The sequence below is a fragment of the Mustela nivalis genome (assembly GCF_964662115.1).
Source record: "Mustela nivalis genome assembly, chromosome: 1".
Taxonomy (NCBI): domain Eukaryota; kingdom Metazoa; phylum Chordata; class Mammalia; order Carnivora; family Mustelidae; genus Mustela; species Mustela nivalis.
In genome coordinates, this window is record NC_139020.1 from 115,722,390 (window position 1) to 115,748,993 (window position 26,604).

Here is a 26,604-nt window from a genome sequence, read left to right on the forward strand (position 1 = left end):
GAAAAAAAGCCTAACCTTCCCTGCCTCAACAAAGGTTCTCAGCAGCAATCAGGAGAAAAACACCTGTTCACCCTTTTTTCTTTTTTCTTTTTTTTTAATTTTTTATTTTTTATAAACATATATTTTTATCCCCAGGGGTACAGGTCTGTGAATCACCAGGTTTACACACTTCACAGCACTCACCAAAGCACATACCCTCCCCAATGTCCATAATCCCACCCCCCTTCTCCCAACCCCCCTCCCCCCAGCAACCCTCAGTTTGTTTTGTGAGATTAAGAGTCACTTATGGTTTGTCTTCCTCTGTTCACCCTTTTTAAGGATAATGTTAAAACCATTTTTAAAAAGATTTTATTTATTTATTTGACAGAGACACAGTGATAGAGGGAACACAAACAAGGGAAGTAGGAGAGGGAGAAACAGGCTTCCCATGGAACAGGGAGCCCAGTGCGGGCTCGATCCCAGGACTCTGGGATCATGACATGAGCCGAAGGCAGATGCTTAAAGACTGAGCCACCCAGGCACCCCCAAAATCATTTTAATTGTTCTTTTGATCAGCTAATGCATGCATATAACATAGAAGGTCACACAATGAAAATAACCTGATTTCTCCCTTATCTCTCCACCATTCAGCCCTAGAAGGCAAGTCTTAAAACTAGTGAAGAGTTTAAGTTATTTGTTAAAAATTAGAGATGTATGTCTTCAGTTATTCCTTACTTGCAAAACCAAGTAAGGAAAGACCTGCTTTTCCCATGCTATCCAGGTCAGGAAAGGGCTGTATTTAGAGTCAAAGAAATGATCAATGCTAGATAAAATAGTCTCATACTGGAGAAGGCCTGAACTGGAGAAGGCAAATGTTTATAGTAGGAAAATCTACTTCTTATTTTTTGAGAATCCTTTCTAAGATTACTGGGCACAGATTAAAACAAATCTAAATAATTGAGAAGCACAAACCTAGCACAAGCATCAAGAGACAGACTAACCAACATTACAAAACAAACAGCCTAGAAAGAGTCCTTAAATTGGAACTTAATATATGACCCTAAAAGCAACTGAAATGTCATCTCAAATGGGTGGGTTCTCACCTAGACTGGTAAGGCAGAAGTGATAATAAGAGGTGTCAATGTACAGGCTCTTTTGCCAACTGGAGTCATGGAGACCTTTAAGATCTTGGCAGCAGTGTGGCAGTGTTCTGATCTCTGTTCTGTGGCTTAGTGAACACTGAGTGGCCAGGGATGGGCAGCAGTGGAATATCCACTCCAGCATGTCCTCTGGTTAGTTACATCTATGCGAATAGGATCTAAACTTGGTTTCTTTTCTTTAGATAAAATTCTAGGCTAATTCAGAAATAAAACTAGGGATATCACTATAGATATTATGGACGTTACAGAGGAATACTATCAACAACTCTACAGTCACTAGTGTGACAACTTAGGTAAAACAGATCAATTCCTCAAAAGATACAATCTGCCAAATCTTACCAGGAAGAAATAGATAACCTAAGTAGGCCTATATCTCCTAAAATGCAATAAACAATTAATCACTTTCTAAAACCAAAAGCACCAGGCCTAGATAGGTTCACTGGTGAAACATTTAATCATGCCAATTCCCTATAGTCCCTTGAAGAAAATACAAGCAGAGGAAAATACTTTTCCAAATCATTCTATGAGGCCAGGATTATCTTAACACCAAGACCAGGGAAAAAAAAAACACAAGAAAATTATGGATCATTATCTCTCATGAACATAGATGCAAAATTCTCAAAAAAAATTAGCAAATCAAATCCAAAATTGTGAAAGAATTATACACCATGACCAACCAGGATTTACAAGAGGTATGCAAGGCTGGTTCAACATTCCAAAACCAACACATCAAATCACATCAATGGAATGTGATGGTATTCATTACATCAACAGCTAAATAAGAAAAAAAAAATACACATGATCATATCAGTAGATGCAGAAAAAGCATGTGACAAAACCCAACACCCACTTATAATAAAAATCCTCAGTAAACTAGAAATAGAGGGGAACTTTTTCAAATTGATAAAGAGCCTACAAAAACCTACAGCTATCATTATACTTAATGGTGAGAAGCTCAAAGCTTTTCTAATAAGATCAGGAAAAAAGCAAAGGTGTCTTCTTTTTCCACTACTTTTTAACATCTTTCTTTTTTTAAAAGATTTTATTTATTTATTTGACAGACAGAGATCACAAGTAAGCAGAGAGGCAGGCAGAGAGAGAGGGAAGCAGGCTCCCCATTAAGCAGGGAGCCCAATGCGGGGCTCAATCCCAGAACCTGGGGATCATGACCTAAGCTGAAGGCAGAGGCTTTAACCCACTGAGCCACCCAGGCGCCCCTCCACTACTTTTTAACATCTTAATGGAAGTCCTAACTAATGCATTAAGGGGGGAAAAAAGGACTTAAAAGACAAACAGATTGGGAAGGAAGAAATAAAACTGCTTTTTTTCATTGATGACATGATTATCTAAGTAGAAAATTCTAAATAATCAACCCCAAAGTTCCTGGAACTAGTAAGTAATTATAGCCAGATCATAGGATGCAAGGTTAATATGAAAACCAACGACGTTTCTATATATCAGCAATGAGCAAGTGGAATTTGAAAATAAGAACACATTACCATTTACTCTACCACTCCCAAAAATGAGATACTTAGATAGAAATCTAACAAAATATGTATAAGATCTGTATGAGGAAAACTATAAAACACTAATAAAAGATAGCAAAGAACTAAATAAATACAGAGATAATCCATGTTCATGGATAGGAAGACTCAATATTGTCAAATGTCAGTTCTTCCCAATTTGATCTATAAATTCAATACAATCCAATCAAAATCCTAGCAAGTTATTTTTTGGATATCAACAAACTCATTGTAAAGTTTATATGGAAAAGCAAAAGATCCAGAATAGCTAAAACAATATTGAAAGACAAGAGCAAAGTTTTTCTTCAAAAAGGACTGACACTATCTGACTTGAAGACTTATATAAAGGCACAGTAATCAAGGCAATGTATTATTGGGAAAAAAACAGAAAAACAGACCATGAAACAGAATAGAGAGCTCAGAAACAGACACATAAATAAAATCAACTAATCTTTGACAAGAGAGCAAAGGCAATACAATGGATCAATGATAGTATTTTCAACATGGTGCTAAAACATTGGATATCCACATGCAAAAAAATGAATCTAGACACAGATCTTAAACCTGTCACAAAAATTAAGTCAAAAGGAGTCATAGACCTAAATGTAAAATGCAAAACTATAAATCTCCTAGAAGATAACACAGCTAGAAATCTAGATGACCTTGGGTATGGTAATGACTTTTTTGATACAAGACCAAAAGGATGACCCATGAAACAAAGAACTGATAAGGCAGACTTCCCTAAAATTAAACACTTTTGCTCTGTGACCAACATGCCAAGAGAAGGAAAAGACAAACCACAAACTGGGAGAAAATTTTTGCAAAGCCGCATGTGATAAAGGGATGTTATCCAAAACATAAGAGGAACTCTTAAAAACACAACAATAAAAAAACAAACAATATGACTTAAAAAATGGGCCAAAGACTTTAACAGACACCTTGCCAAAGATATACAGATATATAAATAAGCACATGAAAAGACATGCCACATCATATATCATCAGGGAGATGTAAATTAAAACAACACACTACCACTATATACTTATATTAGAATGGCCCAAAACCAAAACAATGCCAACACTAATTGCTGGTGAGGATGTGGAGCAAAGGAACTCTCATTCATTGCTGGTGACAGTACAAAATGGTACAGCTACTTTGGACTTTTAATTTTTTTTCATTAATTTTTTTATTTGACAGAGGGAGAGAGAGCACAAGTAGGCAGAAGAGCAGGCAGAGAGATGGGGGGGAAGCAGGCTCCCCGCTGAGCAGAGAGCCCGATGCGGGGCTCTATCTCAGGACTCTGAGATCATGACCTGGGTTGAAGGCAGAGGCTTAATCCACTGAGCCACCCGGGCAACCCAGTTCAGCTACTTGGGAAGACAGTTTAGCAGTTTCTTCCAAAACTAAACATACTCTTGCTATAGTAAGTACTATGAATTGTGTAAGACTAATGAATCACAGACATGTACCCACGAAACAAATAATACATTATATATTAATAAAAAAAAAATAACTATACTTACCAACTTTGAAAAAAAAAAACAAAACTAAATTAAACTAAACATACTCCTACCATAGGATCCAGCAATTACATTCCTTGGTATTTACCCAAAGGAGCTGAAAATTTATGCCCACAAAAAAACTTCTATAAAAACTTGATGTCAAATTATGTAGAGGCAAAATGACTTTCAAAGTTAGAAGGAAAAAAAACTAAAAATGTTGGTTTTATACTCACATTATAGGATCTTTAAATTGCCAGTCCAGAATAAAGAAATTAAAATCATAAGTCCTGTATCACATATTATGAGTACAAGGTATTCGAGAAAGATGATACGAAACTTCATCAGTGGCTCCACACTCCCAGAAAAGGTTTTGGCTCTATTATCTAAAGACTGTTGAACAAATGTAATTTTAGATGTTTTAAAATAAAATGTGTGAATGACTCCTTAACTGCCCTCACTAATCAGAAAATGATTCAGATCACACTGTATAAGATTTTCCTGTCCTTATCCAAAAATGATGAAGCAGTTAAGGGGTAAATAGAATGACAAATGTTTGAATGTCGGGGGAAAAAATCAACAACATATGTCTTTGTACAAGTGAGGGGCTATTTCTACCATAATGAAAAGCTACAATAATTAAAACTGAGTGGTGATGACACAAAATAAAGAACAAGAGACCATAATAAAAAACCAGAAATAGATCTGTGTGTCAAGAGAATTAAGTATATTCAAAGTAAATTACAGATGAAACAGTTTAAATGTAAAAAATTGGGTCATTAATAGAAGAAACCATGGAGAAATGTTTTTAATAATCGTACAGTGGGGAAGCCCTTTCAAAGCATCATACAGAGCCCAGAAGCCCTGAGAGAAATGATCAATTTGACTTACTAAAAATCAGAGAAGTGCCTGGGTGGATCAGTTAAGCATCCAACTCTTTTTTTTTTTTTTTTTTTTTTAAGATTTTATTTATTTGCTTGTCAGAGAGAGAGAGAGCACAAGCAGGGGGAGCTGCAGGCAGAGGGAGAAGCAGACTCCACACACATAGCAAGCAGCCCACTGTGGGACTCAATCCCAGGACTCTGGGATCATGGCCTGAGCTGAAGGCAGCCATTTAACTGACTGAGCCACCCAGGTGTCCCTAAGTGTCCAATTCTTGATTATGGCTCAGGTCATGATCTCAGGATTGTGAGATCAATCCCCCTGTGGGTCTCCATGATCAGTGAGTGGGGAGTCGGCTTGAGATTCTCTCTCTCCCTTTGCACCTCCCCACCACGAGTGCATATGTGTGTGTGCGCTCTCTTAAAAAAAAATAAAAATAAATATAAATAAATAAATAAAAGATTCTCTCTCCCTCTCCCTCTGCCACCCCTCTCAGATATTTCTGCATATAAAAGCCACCATTTGAAATGGCAAAAGACAAACCAGGAAAAAATATTTGCAATTCACATTACAGACAAAGGATTAATACCATTAATAAAGAACTCTTAAAATCCCTGGGAAAAGACTAACAATCTAAGGAAAATGGGGGAAAATTGGAAAAAGTTCACAGAAAAGGCTCTCATAAACATCTTTCATAATGAGAGAAATGTAACATTTTATCTATCATATTGGGGATAGTTTATAGTTTAATAACACGCTATACTGGCGAAGCAAATACTCTTATACCTTGTTGGTGAGGATGTAAATAGGCATAACTTCCTGAAGGGTAATTTAGCAATATTTATCAGAATTCAAATGCTCATAACCTTTAGCCTAAAAATTCTACTTCTAGGAATATCCTATTGTAAAGGATTTATCCATTATAGCACTGTTACTAACTATAAATGACTGGAAGTAATCTAAAAGTCCATTACCAGGGAACTGGCTACATAAATTATGGCACATACAATTGAATATTATAAAATGATCCATGTAAAAAAGAAAAAAAATGCTTTATATAATGATTTGGAATGAATCACAAGATATATCAAGAGAAAAAAACCAAGGTACAGAATAGTAATTACAGCATGCTTTTATTTGTGTGAAAACAATCAGGAAATATAGCAAAGAAAATTATTCATAAAGTCTTTTATAAACATAAAAATTCTCTGGAAAGAAACTGGTAAACAGTAGTTACCTGCAGGACTGGAAGGAAATAAGATACTTCACTGACTATAGTTATATGCTTTTTTAAAACCATATAAAGGTATTGTTTATTTAAAAAATTAAATATTTTAAAGCAAGTTACAGAATGATATGTATAATAAAATCTTAATATTTTAAAAAGCACATGAATGTGTAGAAAAAAAATAAGATCTACCAAAATGTTAAGAAGCAATAATACTTGGTGTTGACTTGAAGGTGATATTTACTTTCTTCAAATTCTTTTTTGCTATTTTCCAAATTTTCAACAAATAAAAATATTTAACTAATATATTCAGGAAAAAAAAACACACAGAAGTCTTTGTGTTGTTATGGTTATTTTTTAAAATAGACTACCAAGAAGAGGCTTCTTCTTGGCAGTGGAAAAGAGGGGAGATCTTTTTATTTCTCGTATTTAGCTGAGGAATCTTAGGGACTGAATGTCTCCACATTTCTAAGCAGTAGAAAGGAAAAGATCAAATATGCCTTGCCTTACGGGAAAACTAAAAGGTAGCCCAGATGCAGGCTGTCAAGAAAAATGAGATCTCTCTAAAAATATGATCATGATGTTCTAGCTTTCATAAGGCCCTGAGTGATTTAAAAAATAAAGTTCACATTCCATAACACATCCTTATGAAAGCACAGAATAGATATGACCAGCATGAATCACTGTATCCCTTCCCCCTCTCCAAGGGCACAACACCCAGAATAGCTTCCTGATGACGCAGCAGCCAGAAGCCTTTGAAAGCATTAATCTTTCGGGAGGAAATGAGAGGGGAAAAATAAGTCCCTGACACAGCCATTAATTGTTAGGTCTTCACAAGGCAGAAGAGGGTAGCAGTGAAACTGGTATGGATCTTCTGGTCATGATTCTTTCCATTACAGTCTGCAGCTGAAAAGTGTGTTCAAGACAGCTTTGCCTGGTTTACTCTGTTTTCACTTATTAACACTAATGCTTTTCTGCAGATGACCATATACTTTAATATTTTTCATTCTGATAACCACATGCTTTCACAGATATCATTCGTTAATAATTCTAACAAGATACGCTAATATTGTTTTGCATTTACCAAGCATCCTTCATTTGGAATCCCATTACTTTACTATTTCATTATGACATTTTCTCTTTCTGGCACAGATGGGAAAACTGTCTTGTAATATGGGGAAGTGATTACTCTAGACGACGATGTAAAATTAGTAACAGAGCCAAGAAAAGAACCTTTTTGCTATCAAAATGCAAGTGCTTAACCACTAAATGGTAGCGACACTAATCTGGTAGTTATTTTGGTCATCAGCCTGGGAAACTTATATTGAGTTTTTATACAACATGTGGCATGATTCCCAAGGTTCTGGCTTGGCAATGTCACAAATCAGTGTTAAAAATAGGAGGAAAGGGGCGCCTGGGTGGCTCAGTGGGTTAAGCCGCTGCCTTCGGCTCAGGTCATGATCTCAGGGTCCTGTGATTGAGTCCCGCATCGGGCTCTCTGCTCGGCAGGGAGCCTGCTTCCTCCTCTGTCTCTGCCTGCCTCTCTGCCTACCTGTGATCTCTCTCTGTCAAATAAATAAATAAAATCTTAAAAAAAAAAAAATAGGAGGAAGGGCAATCTAATGAGGAAAATAAGTTTGTTTTGGGTCATGTTCTGCTTGGCCTGTACAACAGACTGCTAGATGATAACGTATAGCAGACAGCTAGTCTTATGGATCTGGAGTTCAGCAGAGGTGTCTGAGCTGGGGGTCTTTAGTACACAGGTGATAGTTAAAACAATGCAAGTGGATGAGGCTGTTTCCGGAAAATGTACAAAGTAAGACAAGATAAGGATGTAGGACAGAATCCCATTAAAAGCTAGAATCCAAGAAGAAGAGATTCCAGGGAAAGAAAGTAAGAAGGAATGGTCATAGAGGTAGGAAGACTCTATGACATTAGAAGATAATAATGCTGTATAAGTTAAGGTGTGATGATGGTCAACAGTAAAGAACATCAGACAGGGTTCAAAGGAGAAGAAACGTTCATGTATCTGATAACATGGACATCATTTTACCTAAATTTCAGTAGCAGGATCACCAGTGGTATGGCCAAAAACCAGACTGTAGTGGGTTAACTAATTTGTCTTCATAACTATAACTATTTTTTCCCCATCAGACTACATGAAACTTGAAACTTAAAAAATGAAAGAAACAGTTATTATTTTCTGTGTGCCACAAACTGTACTATGCAAATTTTTATGCTAGTTTATTTAACCTTTCCATCAAACATTATGATGTAAATATTATCCTCATTTTTATAGATGAGAAAAACAAGGCTCAAAAAATTAATATTACCTAATAGTTAAGATCAACTGTCAATTTCTTATGTTTCTTAAAGCTTTTCATGTATATTATCTCATTCAATTCTCACAATAATCCTATGAGGTAGGTACCAGTGTTATCTCATTTTACAAATGAGTAAACAGAGGCATAAAGCAGTAACTTATCCATACCACATAGTGCTGAAGCTGGGATTAAAATATGAACAGTTTAACTCAGAAATCTGTAACGGTAACTACTATTTCATTTTTTTCCCCAAGGACCCGAGCGTTGTGTCTAGATTTCAATCTGGGTTCTACCTGATTCCAAAGACTTTTATCATTCTACTACACAATGCTGCTTCCAAATCCTAGAGCGGTGTTTGAATAACAGTAACTATTAAGAAACTCTTGAGTCTCTACCTTCTGCTCAGGTCATGATCTCAGGGTCCTGGGATCAAGCCCCGCATCAGGCTCTCTGCTCAGCGGGGAGCCTGCTTCCCCCTCTCTCTCTGCCTGCCTCTCTGCCTACCTGTGATCTGTCTCTCTCTGTCAAATAAATAAGTAAAATCTTTAAAAGAAGAAAAAGAAACCCTTTGAGAGAGCCTCACTTTCAGAACTTATTTTGAATAAAGAAAATCTCACCTAAGCCAACTTCTCCACTGAGTTCTGAAAATATCCAGTAAGAACATTAGTTTAAAGATACTGTTAGGAATATACACATATTTTTAGAAGGGAGGGTAGCATATGAATTCCTTAACGCTAATTATTTGATTAGCTCTTTTTCAGTGTGACTGCTAGTCTAGTTGAGAATAAATTCTGATTAAAAAAGAAAAAGACAGCACGCCTGGGTGGCTCAGTGGGTTGAGCCTCTGCCTTTGGCTCAGATCATGATCTCAGGGTCCTGGGATCAAGCCCTGCATTGGGCTCTCTGCTCAGCGGGGAGCCTGCTTCCCCCTTTCTTTCTGCCTGCCTCTCTGCCTACTTGTGATCTCTCTCTCTGTCAAATAAATAAATAAAATCTTTTTTTAAAAAAGAGAGATAAAGAAGAAGAAAAAGAAAAAGACAAGCTTGGCTCAAGGGAGAGAGTTCCAGGGAAGAATACTTAGACCCTGACATGGGATGAGCATGAGTGTTTGGGAACACATAATTATGCACATATTTGTGAGGTCTGATTTTTTTTTTAAAGTAGCATAGCAGAGCCAATGACTCACTTGACAATTATACCCAGATATGAACCTTATCTAAAACACTGCAAATAGAGTAACTGCCAAAGATGAAGCAAAACCATTAAGTATTATTACATTCTACTCATTATCAATACTCCAAGTTTATTAGAGTGTTTGAGGATATTACAGAAAAGAAACTCAACATCAATAAACTTTATATTTTAAAAAATTAAGCTATAACTTAAACTACCACTCCCAAGAATCAACGAGTTACCTACAAAATGATGCTCAAAGGATATTATAAAAATGACAATATTCTGTAAATACTTCTCTTAGGGTGCTCCTAAGAGAAAAATCCTAGTGATTCGTCATTATTGTCCTTATTGTCCTCCTCATGATCATCATGTTACAGTCCTATCCTCAAGGACTCTCAGACTAGGAGCCTTCATCTTCTCCCTGCCAACACCTCAATGCAATTTTGTCTTTCCAACAAGTGGTGTAGTCAATCTGGAAGAAAAGAAGTTCACATACCTGGTCATGGATGAGCCCATGATAGAGGATGCTTTGCATGTCCCTGCAAAGCCGTTCCAGGCCACCATACTTGGACCAGACATTGGGACTGTTGGCTGACACCAAACCCTCCACGGTACTCTTCAAATTACCCAGCAACTGCCAGTGCTCCCTCCTGCAAGGGCATCAATTATATCAATGGTTAGTTAACTTTGTTGTATCTGATCCTAATCATGTCAAAGAAAGTCTAAGCCAAGAAGCCTCCTGCCCTATATCCTAACATTTTATCCCCTATTAATTTTTTACTTGGGCATAAAACCCAATTCTGGAAGAACTTAAGTTGTAAAGAACACTAAGATTTAAAAAAAAAAAAAAAAAAAGACAAAACAAAGAAAACTCCCTCAATCTTAATGTGGCATATTATGCATCGTAAGGTGATCTTCATCTATTATCTCATTTAATTCTCACATAAATAACCTATAACCCACATTTCTAGGAGTGTGACCCATTAAGATCCATTTCTGGAAATGATAGTACATGAGCAACATATAAAGAGATGAGGGCATTGCTCAAAACCAGAAATCTTTTTCCAAGTAAAAAAGTCAAAAATGAATTTTTATTCACTATATTTCCATGCACTGAGTACACATACCTGTACACAAGTATTATGGTTAAGAATCTAAATTATCCATTACTTCCCCCCATAGTTTTTTAAGCTAAAATAAAGACAAAAATGTTTTGTTTGCACTAAGTCATTTAGGGACATGCCCCCAAATCAGTCAACTTTTGGCTTATTCTGAACAATCTAAAGTACTGAAGAGGAAAAGTCTGAAAATTGTTATACTGCACACTTTACCTTGCCCTTCCATTTCTCATTAGAATACTACTCTTAATACTTTCCAAGGACAGTCACAGGAATAATTTTTTTCAGGTAACTTTCATCATACTACTTTACATCATTTAAATACCTATGGGGTAGAAGCATTCTGAATCTTTTCTATCTGTATTCGAAACTATTTATATAAAAACTATTTATACAAAATTTATCCAAATTTATTCAAAACTATTTATACAAAAATATGTATACAAAACTATTTATAACTTATTTGTACACTTTCTGAGTCATTTTTAAAAGTGGATGAGTACAGTAAGACAAAATAAGATGAACAAAGCTAGGTCCAGTATAAAAGTGTCATCTAAAAAGAGAAAGTCAGATGAATCTCAATCTGGTCTTCCGCTCTCAAGACATTAAGACCAAGAATTTATTCAAACTGGGAGACAACCTGACACCTTTCAACATTCAAGTCACCAAACTCACTTGAGCCATTTCTTTCTTCCCCACTTTTATTGAGATATGATTGACATATTATATTGCTTTAAGGTATATAACATAAGGATTTGATATACATATTGTAAAATGATTACCACAATAAAATTAGTTAACATTAATCACCGAACATAGTTAGAAATTTTTTCTTGTGATGATCTACTTTCTTAGCAACTTTCAAATATACAATACAGTATTGTTAACTATACTATACATGCTGTACATTACATCCCCAGAATTTATTATCTTATTATTGGAAGTTTGTATCTTTGGACCACCTTCACCCTCATTCCCCACACCCCCACCTCTAGCAACCACCAATCAATCTGTTCTCTGTTTCTATGAGTTTGACTTTTTTAGACTCCACATATAAGTGAGAGCATACAGTATTTGTCTTTCTCGAACTGACTTATTTCATTTAACATAAAGCTCTAAAGATCCATCCATCTTGTCAAAAATGGCAGGATTCCCTTTTTTAGGGCTGAATAATATTCCCGTGTGTGTGTGTGTGTGTGTGTGACATTTTCTTTATCCATTCATCTATCAGTGGATACTAAGGTTGTTTCCATGTCTTGCCTATTATAAATACTGCTTCAGTGAATACTGGGGTACAGATATCTCTTCAGTATCCTGTTTTTGTTTCCTTTGGATACAGACCCAGAAATGAAATTGCTGAATCAAATGTATTTCTATTTTTAATTTTTGAGGAATCTCCATACTGTTTTCTACAGTGGCTGCACCACTATATTCCCACCAAAAGTGCACAAGGATTCCCTTTTCTCTACATTCTCACCAACACCTGTCATTCATCTTTTTGATAACGGCCCTTCTAAGAGGTGTAAGGTGATAACTCATAACAGTTTTGATTTGCATTTCCCTGATGACTGATGATGCTGAGCACCCCTCCATGTACTTGTTGGCCACTTCCCTGTTCTATTTCCATACCAGTCCTTAGAGATATCTCAAATAACTAAGATGGCCATTAAAATGCCACTTATTGTTACATTGTGAGAAACTACCATCACAGAGGCCAACTGACTACCAACTTCTGCTTCAGTGATTCTCCATCTCCTATGCTTCCTTAGGGTTATCTGTTCAGATAGACATGGTTTTCACATTCCAACAGGTTACAATCACGTGTTGTAGGCCTGAGAGCAGTTTGTTTACTAAAGCAACTTTGCATATCTATGTTCTGATTTATTCTGATTTAATCTTTTAAAAAATTTTTTATTTAAACTCAGTTTAGTTAACATATACTATATTATTAGTTTCAGGAGTAGAATTTAGTGATTCATCAGTTGCATATAACACCCAGTGCTCATTATTACATCAGGTGCTCTCCTTGACGCCCATCACCCATTTATCCCATTCCCCAACCCACCTCCCCTCTAGCAACCCTCAGTTTATTTCCTAGAGTTCAGAATCTTTTCTGGTGTGCCTCCCTCTCTTTTTTCATCTTACTTTATTTTTCCTTCCCTTCCCCTATGATCATCTATTTTTTTTCTTAAATTCCACATATGAGTGAAATCATATGGTATTTCTCTTTCTCTGACTTATCTCATTTAGCATAATAACCTCTAGTTTTATTAATGTCATTGAAAATGGCAAGATTTTATTCTTTTTGATGGCTGAGCAATACTTCTGATTTATTCTTTTTTTTTTTTTTTTTTTACACTTCTGATTTATTCTTGATCTTACAAGCTTAACTGTCAAAGAACTACTGTGATAAATTCTCAAAGCAGACACCAAATACCCCATCATCCTACTAGGCTGTGATTCCAAAATTATATAAAGAATCCTGAAATCCAAGAAACCTGAGCATTCAGATCTACTACCAACTTCTGGACAAAGCTAAGGAACTTTCCCTCCCCATACTATAGTGTCCCTAAGGTACCAAAGCTACAAAAGAATGTGGCTCTTATTCTAAGATATACCAAATCACTTACATTTGGTATATGCTCAAAGAAAAGTAAACTTTTAAAATTTTGATTTACATAGTCTAAGTATCTTTACCTTTTGAGGTTCCTTTACCCTAATGATACAGTTACCACTTTCAGAGAGTTGAAATGATAAACTCAACTGAAGCCCATACACAGTGGTGGGACTAATCTATTCATACCTGAATCTTGGATGCAAGTAAATAGATCACCATGAGAAATCAAATATGACTCTGCATTCTTGAACCACATTTTCAGCAAGTAAGGTCAGTCTTTCTTGGGGCAAACCTCCTAGGTAATAATTATTTGAATAGTATCACCTTGGATTCATATGTAATCTTTACCTGGGCAAAGGTAAGGTCTTTGAAGTATATTAGGTTCAAAGTAGTTCTTTGCAGAGCCACTTCTGCAAGTACACAGAGTGCTCTCCCTTAATCATTGTAAATTAAAAGTCTTTCTAAGCATCTCACCCTGTGCCAAGGAAAAAATCAGGCCTAAGTGGCAAGGGACAGCATAATCCATCCCTACCCGAATCACTTTCATCAAAAACCTCAGAATAAAGTCCCACATATTTTTTTGGGGGGGGGGAGAATTTTGACTTCATTCCTCCTTTAAAGAGGAACAGAAATTGCTTAAGCAACTCAAATAAGATTATTCAAGGAAAAAGTATTCCAAAAAGCCAGCTCAGTCTTAAGCTTGTAATGTCATGTCATGTCATGTCACAATCAGAAGTAATATCAAGGAGCCAGCATTACCGTGATACTAAAACCAGATATGCTACAAAAAAAAAAAAAAAAAAAAAAAAGAGAGAGAGAGAGAGAGAAAGAGTGAGAGAACTACAGCCCAATGTCTCTGATGAACATGTATATAAAAATCCTCAAAAAATATTAGCAAACCAAAAGCATCAATATGTTACAATAATCATTCACTATCAATCACAATCATTCACTATCATTCACAATCAAGCAGGATTTATTTCTGGGATACAAGAGTGGTTCAATATTCACAAATCAATCAGTATGACATACCACATCAACAAGAGAAAGAATTAAAAAACTACATGATCACTTCAATAGATGCAGAAAAAGCATTTGACAAAGTACAACACCCATTTATTATAAAAACGCTCAGCAAAAAAGATTTAGAGGGAACATACCTCAACACAATAGAGGTCTTATATGAAAAACACAACAAACATCATACTCAGTGCAGAGCTTTTCCCCTAAGATCAGGAACAAGAGGAACAAAACAAGGATGTCCACTTTCACCCCCTTCTATTCATAGTAGGGCAAGTCCTAGCCACAGCAATCAGACAACAAAAAGAAATAAAAGGCATCCAAATTGGTTTTAAAAAAAAAAAAGGAGTAAAACTTTCCTTATTTGTAGATGACATGATACTATTTACAGAAAATCCTAAACATTCCACCAAAACACTGTTAGTAGTGATAAATGAATTCAGTAAGATCACAGGATACAAACCCAATATACAAAAATTTGCTGCATTTCTATACACTAATAATGAAGTAGCAGGAAGAGAAAATTTTTAAAAAATCCTATTTACAATTACACCAAAACAATAAAATACCTAGGAATAAACTTAACCAAGTAGGTGAAAGACGTATATTCTGAAAACAATGAAACACTGATGAAAGAAATTGAAGATAACACTAACAAATGGAAAGATATTCCATGCTCATGGACTGGAAAAACAAATACTGTTAAAATGTCCATACTATCCAGAACAATCTACAGATTTAATGCAATCCCTAGCAAAGTATAAATAGCATTCTTCTCAGAACTAAAACAAACAATCCTAAAAATTGCATGGAAACACAAAAGACACCAAATAGCCAAAGCAATCTTGAAAAAGAAGAGCAAAACTGGAAATATCACAAGCCCAGATTTCAAGATACACTACAAAGCTATAGTAATCAAAACAATATAGTACAGGCACAAAAACAGACACACATCAATAGAACACAATGGAGAGCCCAGAAATAAACTCAGGATTATATGGTCAATTAATTTTTGACAAAGGAGGCAAGAATATGTAACTGGAAAAAGACAGTCTCTTAAAAAAATGGTGTTGTGAAAACCGGACAGCTACATGCGAAAGAATGAAACTGGACCAATTTACATATACACAATATAAACCCAAAATGGATTAAGGACCTAAATGTGAGATCTGAAACCTGAGAGCTCTAGAAGAGAGCACAGGCAGTAATTCTCTGACATTAGCAATATTTTTCTAAATATGTCTCCTGAAGCAAGGGAAACAAAAGCAAAAATAAACTACTGGGACTACATCACAATAAAAAGCTTCTGCACAGCAAAGGAAACCATCAGCAAAACTAAAAGATAATTATAAAATGGAAGATAATATTTGCAAATGACATATCTGATAAAAGGTTAGTATCCAAAATATATAAAGAACTTCCAAAATTCAACATCAAAAAAATAAATAATCCAATTAAAAAGCAGGCGCAAGACATGAACAGACATTTCTACAAAGAAGACATACAGACAGCCAACAGACACATGAAAAGATGTTCAACCTCACTCATCATGAAACGAATGCAAATCAAAACCACAATAAGGTATCACTCTACATCTGCCAGAATGGCTGAAATCAAAAACACAAGAAACAGCAAGTGCTGGTGAGGATGTGGAAGAAAAAGGAACCCTCCTGCTCTGTTGGTAGAAATGCAAAGTAGTGCAGTCAATGTGGAAAACAGTGTGGAGTCTCCTCAAAAATTAAAAAAATAGAACTACCCTAAGATACAGTAATTCTACTACCCATATTCTTTACGTAATATGAAAATACTAATTTGAAAAGATATACGCAACCTAGCGCAGAGCTGGTGCAGGGCTGGATGTCATGACCCTGACCTCATGACCTGAGCCAAAATCAAGAACTGGATGCTTAACCAACTGAGCCACCCAGGTGCCCCACAAATTTTATCTCTTTAAAACAGTGCAATGCCCCAGGTGATATATGGAAGTGTCCAATCACTATATTGTACACCTGAAAATAATATTACACTATTTAACTAACTGGAATTTAAATGAAAACATAATAAATAAATAAATGAAAAGTGCTATGCCATATAACTAACACATAATCACTAAAAATAAGTGAAATATATGACAAATAATATACACATAATAAGTTATTGTAAAGTGAGATTCAATCCAAGAAATACATATAAGCATATCTTTGATCCCCAGTGCCTTTTTTAGGAAGGACAAGGAAATAGCTTCAATTTATTGGCATACCCCCTCCACAGTGTGCCGTTTATCTGCAATGAATTGTGGTATCTACCTGAAATCAAGACTGAAGGTCAGGTTGTCCCAAGTCAGATTATGATTTGATCCCTGAAATGTGAAGACAGGTATGTGATATCTAAATGATGGAATATCATAAAACCATTAAAATATTTGATTAAAAAAAGTTCCCAAAGTTAATGATATATTAAAGTATAAAATATAAAGTATAAAATATAAAATTGTATTTATGATCTCAGGTAAAAATATTGAGAGAAATGGAGATATGTAATAATAGTTACCTCTAGTTCTGTGAGGGAAATACAGAGGAGAGAAACTGTTTAGCCCTTCCTTCTTTGTAGCTTTTCTTTTTATTTTTAAAGATTTTACTTATTTATTGGTCAGAGAGAGAGAGAGACAGAGCACAGGAGCACACAAGCAGACAGAGTGGCAGGCACAGGGAGAAGTAGGTTCCCTGCCAAGCAGGGAGCCTGATAGGGACTCGATCCCAGGATTCTGGGATCATGACCTGAGCTGAAGGCAGATGCTCAACCAACTGAGCCACCCAGGCATCCCTGTTGAGCCCTTCCTAAACAATTCTAGCAATTAATAAAAGATCAAGAATCTGAACAAAATTAGCTAACAAGAGGCTGGAAAGTACCATCAAGGATTTTTAAATCCCCAAAGTGGGAAGGGCATCTTAGGCTGAAAGATTGTGGTCAGGCAAACACCTGGGACTTTTAATACCAAAAAGCACTCCCTGAAAAGAAGTGATCTTTAAAGTAGAGGAAAACATTGCTAAGTGAAATAATTATTGGTAATACTTAAGTAACAATAGACTACTACATTTAATTTGTTTAATTTTCTTATCTGGCTCCATACTTCCTGGTTTCAATTATATAGTATTTAATGAGTACAGCATGCAGTTAATATTTATGATGTTTTTAAATAAATAATGCTCATAGGAAAAAACATCCTTGACTTTACTGTAGTTTCTCAGCTCTGGGGCACCTGGGAGAACCCAATCATTGGCTAGTTCCATCTCTTTAATGGCTGACAGCAGAATCTTAATGTCTGGGGGGAATAAGTGGTCCTCCTAGGCATGCCTATAATTTCAAATCTATTCAACAAATCCTTCACCAATCACACTACATTTGAATATTAAATTTATTTAATTTCAACAATGAGCAGATTTACCAAAAGTTAAATCCCTTATGTCAGAAACCTAACCATTGATGGTATATAAACTCCTTGGTATGGAATTCAAAAAGTCTCCATCATGTAGCCCCAGTCTAAATACCAATGTTCCCACTCGGTACTCCTCAATTTGAAAACAGTCTCTTTACCCACCACACTCTATTATAACATGCCAACCTCATACCTACTTCCATGGTTTTATTTAACAGATCTTTCCACTTAAAATGCTTCTCCTCTTGTCTCATTCAGGGATTCAGGTTCAGCTCTCGTTCAACCTTCTCCTAAGAAGTACTAAATAATTTGACCAGCTATAACTCCCTTGTTGGAAACCCCATAATATATGCTGTCAATATACCATTCCTCCTGATGATCCTTAAAAAAAAATGCTATTTAATTGTTGTTGTATGTGATTTGTTTTCTTAAGGATAGAAACCGTGTCTTTTCTATTTCTTATGTGCTGTTATTAGAAAGAGGGAGAAAATGTCATGCAGCAGAAAGAGAGCAAGGTTCACAGTCAGGCCAACCTGAATTTGAATCCTAGCTCTCCACAAACTAGTCAAGCAGTATTAGGTAAGCCATTTAAATTTTCTAAGCTTCAGCTCCCTCAGTGTGATTGATAATCTACAGAAAGCACCATCATAGGGTAGATAATGATATTCCTTTCCTTTTCTCTTTTCTTTTCCCTCTTTGAATTTCCAGTGCATAAATATAGTAAGTCAAACTACATCAGAAGGGGTACCTGAATAAAGCCTTCTTACTCATTCTGCTCAGAGAAAAATCTGCCAAAACTATCCAGGATAGGACCGGCTGTAACACAAATTAAGACTTGTCACTGTGCTCTGCATCTTAAGAATATCTCAACTGATTTTAAACCAGGCTAAATCTCCTCTTCATAAGCATAGATTCCAAGGCCTGATCATGCTCAGGGTACTCTTGCTTAAGCAGGAAAGCTAAAAAGACTTCCTCAGAAGACTCTTGGAAGTATCTTGTATATAACAGAGATTCAAATCTGCTTACTTAATAGAATGGTAGAAACATAGAAGGTTTTATTGTAAAACAGTAAGGTTAATTTCCTGAGTCATAGAAGAAAGCCAATCTCATTACCTTACAGTCACATCTGGGTAGCACAATGCTTTACGAGCAAGGAGGCACACCACCCCCCACCTTCGAGAGCAAAGGCAGGGGAGGAAAGACAGTGCTTCAGTTGCTTCCCGTTTTAGGGACACTATTTTAAAGTAAAAGCTAATCATCATTACAACTAAAACTAGATTATCTTAAATATTGCCAAGGCAAAGAAAAAGCAAAAGAACATAATAAAAAGTCATTTTTAAAAGATGACAGAATTAAGATAAAATAGACATGAAATAAAAATAAAAGTCAATGAAATAAACACAACTATTTAAAACCAAAGAACCAATCAAGCAAAAAGGTAGGCAGAAATTATGATATTACATCAAGACTGCATTTAAGGCAAAAATCATTTAAAAAGACAAAGAAGCCATAATGAAGATGTAGCTCTCAGTAATTTTATGTATCTAATAACATGGCCTCAAAATATAAAACAAGGGAGTCTGGGTGGCTCAGTTAGTTAAGTGGCCAACTCTAAATTTCAACTTAGGTCATGATCTCAGAATCATGAGGTCCAGCCCTGCTTTGAGCTCTATGCTCAGCAAGGAGTTGGCTTAAGATTCTCTCTCTCTGGGTGCCTGGGTGGCTCAGTGGGTTGAGCTGCTGCCTTCGGCTCAGGACATGATCCCAGGGTTCTGGGATCAAGTCCCGCATTGGGCTCTCTGCTCAGCAGGGAGCCTGCTTTCCCCTCTCTCTCTCTGCCTGCCACTGCCTGCTTGTGATCTCTCTCTCTGTCAAATAAATAAATAAAAATCTTTAAAAAAAAAAAAAAGATTCTCTCTCTCCCTCTCCCCCTTTGCCCCTCCCCATCCTGTGCACTCATGCACTCTCTCTCTCTTTCTCTCTCTCAAATAAATAATCTTTTTAAAAAATTTTTTTAAATTAAAATTTAAAATTTAAAAAAATTTTAAATTTTATCTTAATTAAATTTTAAATTTTATATATGCGTACATATCTAAAATATATATGTATAAAATACAGATTGAAATATATAAAATATACATAAATAAAATATATAATATATAAATTTAAAAATATATAAATTATATATAAAAATTACATATATAATTTTACATATATGTGCATATATATACATATAAAACAAAACACACATATGAAGCAAAAACTACAGAAAACATACAAAGAAAATCGAGGGGTGCCTGGCTGGCCCAGTCAGTGGAGAATGAGATTCTTGATCTCAGGGTTGTGGGTTCAAGTCCCACCTTGCATATAAAGATTACTTAAAAATAAAATTTTAAAAAAGTGAAAATAGAAGAGAAAAAACAATGGTAATGGGAGATTAATTATCAGTTCATAAAAATCAAAAGTAAAAAAGTGATTAGAAGAGCTGAATAATATTATACATAATAAGGTTGTTCTTTAAATTTAGAAAACTACATCCTGAAGAACACTTTTTTTTAAGCATAGGACAATCAAAAAACTAGCCTTGTACTAAAGTACACACAATAAAAAAAGTTATTCAATCTTCCAAGGCATAAGACAAATAAAAGCACAAAGCAATAAGACAATAAGCAGATAACAAAAGTAGAACAAAGAGGGGGAAAAAAAAACTTGGAAAATTTAAAACTGTCAAAGGATTCTTGAGAAGGTAAAAATAAAATCATGGTATTGAAGGGGGTGGAGATGGAATGATGTTATGGCTCTGAATGCTTTCTTCGCCAAAGCATCCAAGTGAGAAAGCTCATAGGGAGACTGTCTTAGAATCTTTTAGAAATTATGGGATCTTGCTATTTTCTAGTAAAAAAAATCATCATCTCTTCACTCCTATGATCTAGCAGGATTTCTGTAAATTTCATGGCCTTACAAAGGAAGTGCCAAGTCCCTATTTAGTCGCTAATAATTTATGATTTCCTTTAATAATCCTCTCTCCTCTCAATCAAGTGTGGGTTAAACTTCAAGTCAGCCTGATGCAGAGGAACTAAAAACATGTAAGCATGACCTAGTTGTTTACTGAAAAACTCAGAATTTAATCTGTAACAGCATTGTTCAATTGAATTTTCTATGATGCTGGAAATGTTCTATATGTGTGCTGTCCAGTATGGCAGCCAGTAGCCCCAGGGGCTTGAAATCTGGTTAGTATGATTAAAGAACTGAAATGTTAGATTTTATTTAATTTTAATTATTTAAACTTAAATCACCACATGAGGCCAGTGGCTATTATGTTGGACAGAGCTGGTCTATAACCACCCAGATAGGCAGGCTGGTGAAACTTAGGAAGGAAAGATTACAAAACACACACAAAAAGATTCCATTTAATAAAAGAAGTGATAAAGGAGCTATAAAAAACAGATCAGGGGTGCCAAGGTGGTGCAGTCAGTTAACCAGCCGACTCTTAGTTTTGGCTCAGGTCATGATCTCAGGGTCCTGAGATCAAGCCCCATGTCAGGCTCCACACTTAGCATGATGTCTGCATCAGGATTCTCTCTCTCCCTCTCCCCCCCACCCCGCCAGCTTGTGCTCTCTCTTTCTCTCCCTCTCTCAAATAAATGGATAAATCTTTAAAAAAAAAAGCAGACCAGCTGTGGGGAGGATAGATACTGGGATAAGCTTCAGCTTAGGGTCCCTGCTGTTTGCTGATAGGCCTCCCTCTCCTGTGTTCTGCACAATAGCATTTCCCCCCAAAGCATCAACAATATGTTGTTGGGGGTGGGGGGACAGTGGACAATGTGGGTAGGTATACTAATAACTGGACTAGCAGTATGAATTGCTCAAAAATTATTTGATCCTCCTGCTTTACTACAAGTTCTATATAAACTGTCAACCCCTACCTCAGTCAAAGAAAAAAGAGAAAGGAAGGAAGAAAATAGAAAATGAAGATAAATGTAAAAAAGTGAAAGTGAATAGGGATAAAGGGAAAAAAGAGGCCCTTCCAAAGGCAACAGTACCACTGGCAGCTGCCCAACTATAAGACTCGTGACCAAACTGTTAATGTTTCCATTCCTTGAATAAATACTCACAGAATGTCGATTACATTAGGCATTGGGCGAGGCGCTGGGCTTATGGTGGTTAAAGACGAAGAGTCTCTGGGGTGCCTGGGTGGCTCAATGGGTTGAGCCGCTGCCTTCGGCTCAGGTCATGATCTCAGAGTCCTGGGATCGAGTCCCACATTGGGCTCTCTGCTCAGCAGGGAGCCTGCTTCCCTCTCTCTCTCTCTGCCAGTCTCTCTACCTACCTGTGATCTCTCTCTGTCAAATAAATAAATAAATAAATCTTTAAAAAAAAGATGAAGAGTCTCCATCTCTCAAGGTATTCAGAATGAAATGGGGGAAATGGGCACTTACATAACTATGTTCTGCAGAGAGATATGTTACAAAGAGAGATGGAGAAGGGCAGGTCAGGGATGCCTTCTAAAGGAGTATTATTTAAAAGATGACTAATAGCCTTCCAGGTGAAGGAGGAGGGATTGCAGGGAATGTGGAGACACAAGGATGAGAGTGGTGAAGAAGAACATGTAGGAGGGAGTGAATGCCATGGTTTTGTAACTGGGAATGTCGCAGGGATTAAAGTATGGATTAAATGTCAGGGACGAGTTTTGACTATTTTCTATTTTTCAAGAAGAAAAGATTAAACATTTCCGAGTAAAATAGTATAATAACTTTGCTTGCAAAAGATTAAAGTGGTGGCTATGTGGAGATAGTCTGGAATTAGGGCCAGAGTTTAGACTGGAAGGTCAGTTAGGAGGCTACTGAGACGGCCCACAATGAGAGATCATAAAGGGTCCTCGATGAATATATTGGTTATATGTGCCCAGAATTCATGTCCCTTTCTTTTGGTAACAGAATTCTCCTTTTCCACAGGGGAATCACCCCTCTGCCATATACTCAGGTACATGAAGTCCCAAGAAAGTATACCCTTGCCTCAGGATCCAGGGTTGGGCACATAATTTGGGCCTGACAGAGTGGCATATTCCATACCCTGATTATAAGAAGGGGAACATAACTCAGGTCAATCCAAAAATACTCAGCCTCCAAATTTTTGTTTTTGTTATACCTATTAGGATTGCTTTGTTTGTTTGTTTGTTGTTTTGGTTTGATTTGGTTGGGCTTGATTAGGGTTATCCTGTAGAAAAGTCTGAATGAAGACAACACATAGGGAAGAAGAGCCCACAGAGAGGGACAAATTCTTATTTAAGCCTATACTTGGTCAGGCCTGAAGTAATATTACTCCCTGGATTTTTCAGTAATACAAGCAAATATATTTGGAAATGGAGAAAGAAAGAAAGCTCCCAGAGAAAAATCAGGAACAAAATTCATAGGACCTGGAAACTACCTTGATAAGGGGAATGAGGAGGAAAGTAAAATTTCACTTTGAGGGAATTTGGGTTTGCTGAATGGGAAATGCTATTAACTGAGATACAGAACAGAAGATGGAACAGTTTTAACCAATGGACTGAGCTCAGTTTGGAGACACTAAAAAGGATTTCAATACTTCAATTTTGACTCTATCTGGATCACTGCACCAGGAAAAACTGCATATAGCTGGGTTTCAAGTTCAGACTGCACAGCCTAAGGCAGTATAGGGTGGCAGAGTAAAGCCAGAAGAACCATTCCTTTCATCGTTTAGTAGTTTCACCGAACAACCTCCAAACGCCTGGCACTTACTACCCAACTAAAGAAAGAGAAGCATTATCCCTAAGCAGTATAGTGTTTTGCTAGAGTGATAAATAGCTAGATGAAAATTAAGGGAACCTACGAAATAACTAAACTCCAAGGATAAAGTGAAAAGCTAGGCTAACACCCCCCCCCCCATCCTCAGAGTGGAGTGCTGAACTCAGAGGAGCCATGGAAGGAAGAAGAACAAGAAATACAATTGAGAACAACAACCAGAAAAGTACATATCCACCTTATTTCAAGAAAACTGGGGAGGAGACAGCAAGTAGACACTTTTTGCACTTAGCACATACCAAGCACCCCATGAAGAGTTTCATGGAAATTATCTTTTCAAAATCTCACAAGTTACCAGTCAGCAGGGCATTATTTTTCCTACTCAGATGGATGAGCCAAATTAAGCAGTAAATCTAGGATTCACAGGCAGGTCTACCTGGTGATAATGCACATTTCACTACCTCAACTGCTTTCAGAAAATATATTGATATTTTCAGAAATATATTGATAAGTTTATCCTTTGTATATAAAAATGATGCCATCTCAGAATGCCTGGATGGTTCAGTTGGTTAAGATCTGACTCTCGATTTCAGCTCTGGTCATGAACTCAGGGTCATGGGATCAAGCCTCACATTGGGCTCTGTGCTCAGCACAGAGTCTACTTGTCCCTCTCCCTTTGCTCCTCCCCACTAATGCTCTCTCTTTCACTCTATCAAATAAATAATAAAATCTTTCTTTTTAAAAGATTTTATTTTTTTTATTTGACAGAGAGAGACAGGGAGAGAGAGTGGTAGGGGCAGAGGGAGAAGCAGATTCCCCGCCGAGCGGAGAGACGGGAGACGGATGCAGGGCTTGATCCCAGGGCCCTGGGATCATGCCCTGAGCTAAAAGCAGACTCTTAACTGACTAAGCCACCCAGGCGCCCCATTAAATAAAATTAAAAAAAAAAAAAAAAAAGATCCCATCTCATCATGAAGATTTTTTCTGAACTGGGTATTTTATTGACCATAGAAAGTTAGGTTAAGAGTGACCCAGCCACAATGCCTCAATTCTCAGGCACCGGTATGTATATGACAGTTGTCTACTTGGAGCTAAGGAGGCCTTGGTGCCATGAAACTTCATCAAACAACACATTCTGAGTTAACTCAGCCACCAACAAAGAGTAGGCTATAGCAACAATACTAGTGACCTTGTGGGGATAGTCCCACTGCAGAAATTAAATTTTGACTAGAGTTGCTTGGTTAAAAGGCAAGCATTAGAGGGGCACCTGGGTGGCTCAGTCAGTTGAGCGACCAAGTGGGGTTGCAACTGGGGTTGCAACTGGGCCTAATGTTGGGCTCCACAATCCGCGGGGAGTCTGCTTGGAATTCTCTCCCTCTCTCTCTGCCCCTTCTTGTGCTCTCTCTCTCTCTGGTGAATAAATAAATCTTAAAAAGAAAAAAAGGTAAGCATGGAAAAAATAAGAGAGAGAAAAATATACCTGCAAAGGAGCTGTCCCTACTGTCCTGAATGATAGGCAAAGAATGCTATAAAATTCATTATCTTATACATTTCTTTGTCCCACTATATTAACACAATGAGGCAGCATAGCATAAGTATTAAAAGTTCAGACTCTGGAGCCATATTGCCTGGGCTTGAATCCCAGTTCCACCAGGATTCACTGTAGGAAATTGGCAAGTTATTTATCCTGTTCATGTCTCAGCTTCCTCATCTATTAAACGGGGATAATAATAATACCTGTTTTGTTTGGCCATCATGAGAAGTAAATAATACTTGTAAGACTCCTAAGTAGTGCCTGGCATGTGATAAGTGTTTATTTAAATACATCAAATAAATAACTAACCCAGCTAGATGGGGAGGAAATGTGAATTTGAAATTTCCAGCCTAGCCTCTCCCACATGAACTGGTAAAGGAAAAGAAAACTGAACCAAAACCTTATTTAAAATTTATATGGGACCTTTCACACGAAGCATTTCACAGACATCTGGAGGAAGAATAAATAGCCAAATATACACAAGCAGAAACTGAAACGTGGAAAAGGGAAGTAAGATGTTCAATTTCACTGAACTCATCTTTCATACATCTCAGGCAGGAACCCAGGCTTGTCAGTCCACATTTTGTACACAGGCCACAAGTTAACAGTGTACATAAAAGAGGAGTCAAACTTAAAAACAGCCAGGTCTTCACCTGGGCGCATTATCTCATTAATTTCCCCCCTGCTGATGTTTTCTCACTGAAGCAAACACCTAAATATGGGAAGCACCTATACAGAGAACAAGTCACCATTTAATCAAAGTAGTCTGTAAAATCTTAAATCCTCCATTTCTAAAGGGTATGAACAAGATGTCAATAGTTTCGTATAAATAAATGTGAAATTGCTAAATTGCATTGTGGGGAAAGAGAGAAGGGTTGAAGACGAAAAGGAAATGACAGAGAGATCCTGCCACCGACAGAGGCACGCACACAATTTCTAGTTTCATTAGCAAGCCCGCTCCCCCACACCATGGCCATTACAATCGTCCACTTTCATACACAGGCCCTCCTTCTCGTCGTCTTCCTCACAGTCATCTCCGCCTAAGCTGCTTTCTAGGCCAGTCATAGTGCCCTAACCTTTGCGCCCAGAAATTCTTACAACACCAACCTTCTTAATATTGGTCTGATATGCTGTCACCTCAAGTTTCACTCAGGCTACCAACATTGTGCCCTACCCCCATCTATAGACTCTCGCCTGCAAAAGTCTCACAAAAGCACCTCTCAATAGCTACCTCCTCTCCTGCTCCCCCTGCCCTCAGCATATCATACCCATATTAAACCCGTTCCCGTCCTATCCACGCCCTGCCAGTCCTTCTTCTCACAATTTCTTCCCAAACAAGTCTCCCA

General features: G+C 36.9%; 1 protein-coding gene across 27 annotated transcripts in view; it reads right to left on the reverse strand.

Moving 5' to 3' along the window:
• Nucleotides 1-26,604, reverse strand: part of RUBCN (rubicon autophagy regulator) — a 67,179-nt gene that overhangs the window by 28,209 nt on the left and 12,366 nt on the right. For 25 of the 27 annotated variants that reach the window (XM_082699006.1, XM_082699005.1, XM_082698999.1 and 22 more), the window contains exon 2: nucleotides 10,268-10,421. In XM_082699006.1, coding sequence (XP_082555132.1) covers nucleotides 10,268-10,306 — 39 coding nt within the window. In that variant the 5' untranslated portion in view covers nucleotides 10,307-10,421. Of the gene's footprint in view, nucleotides 1-4,397; nucleotides 4,555-10,267; nucleotides 10,422-26,604 lie in introns of those variants that run through there. The other 2 variants (XM_082699008.1, XM_082699007.1) reach the window with 1 other exon arrangement.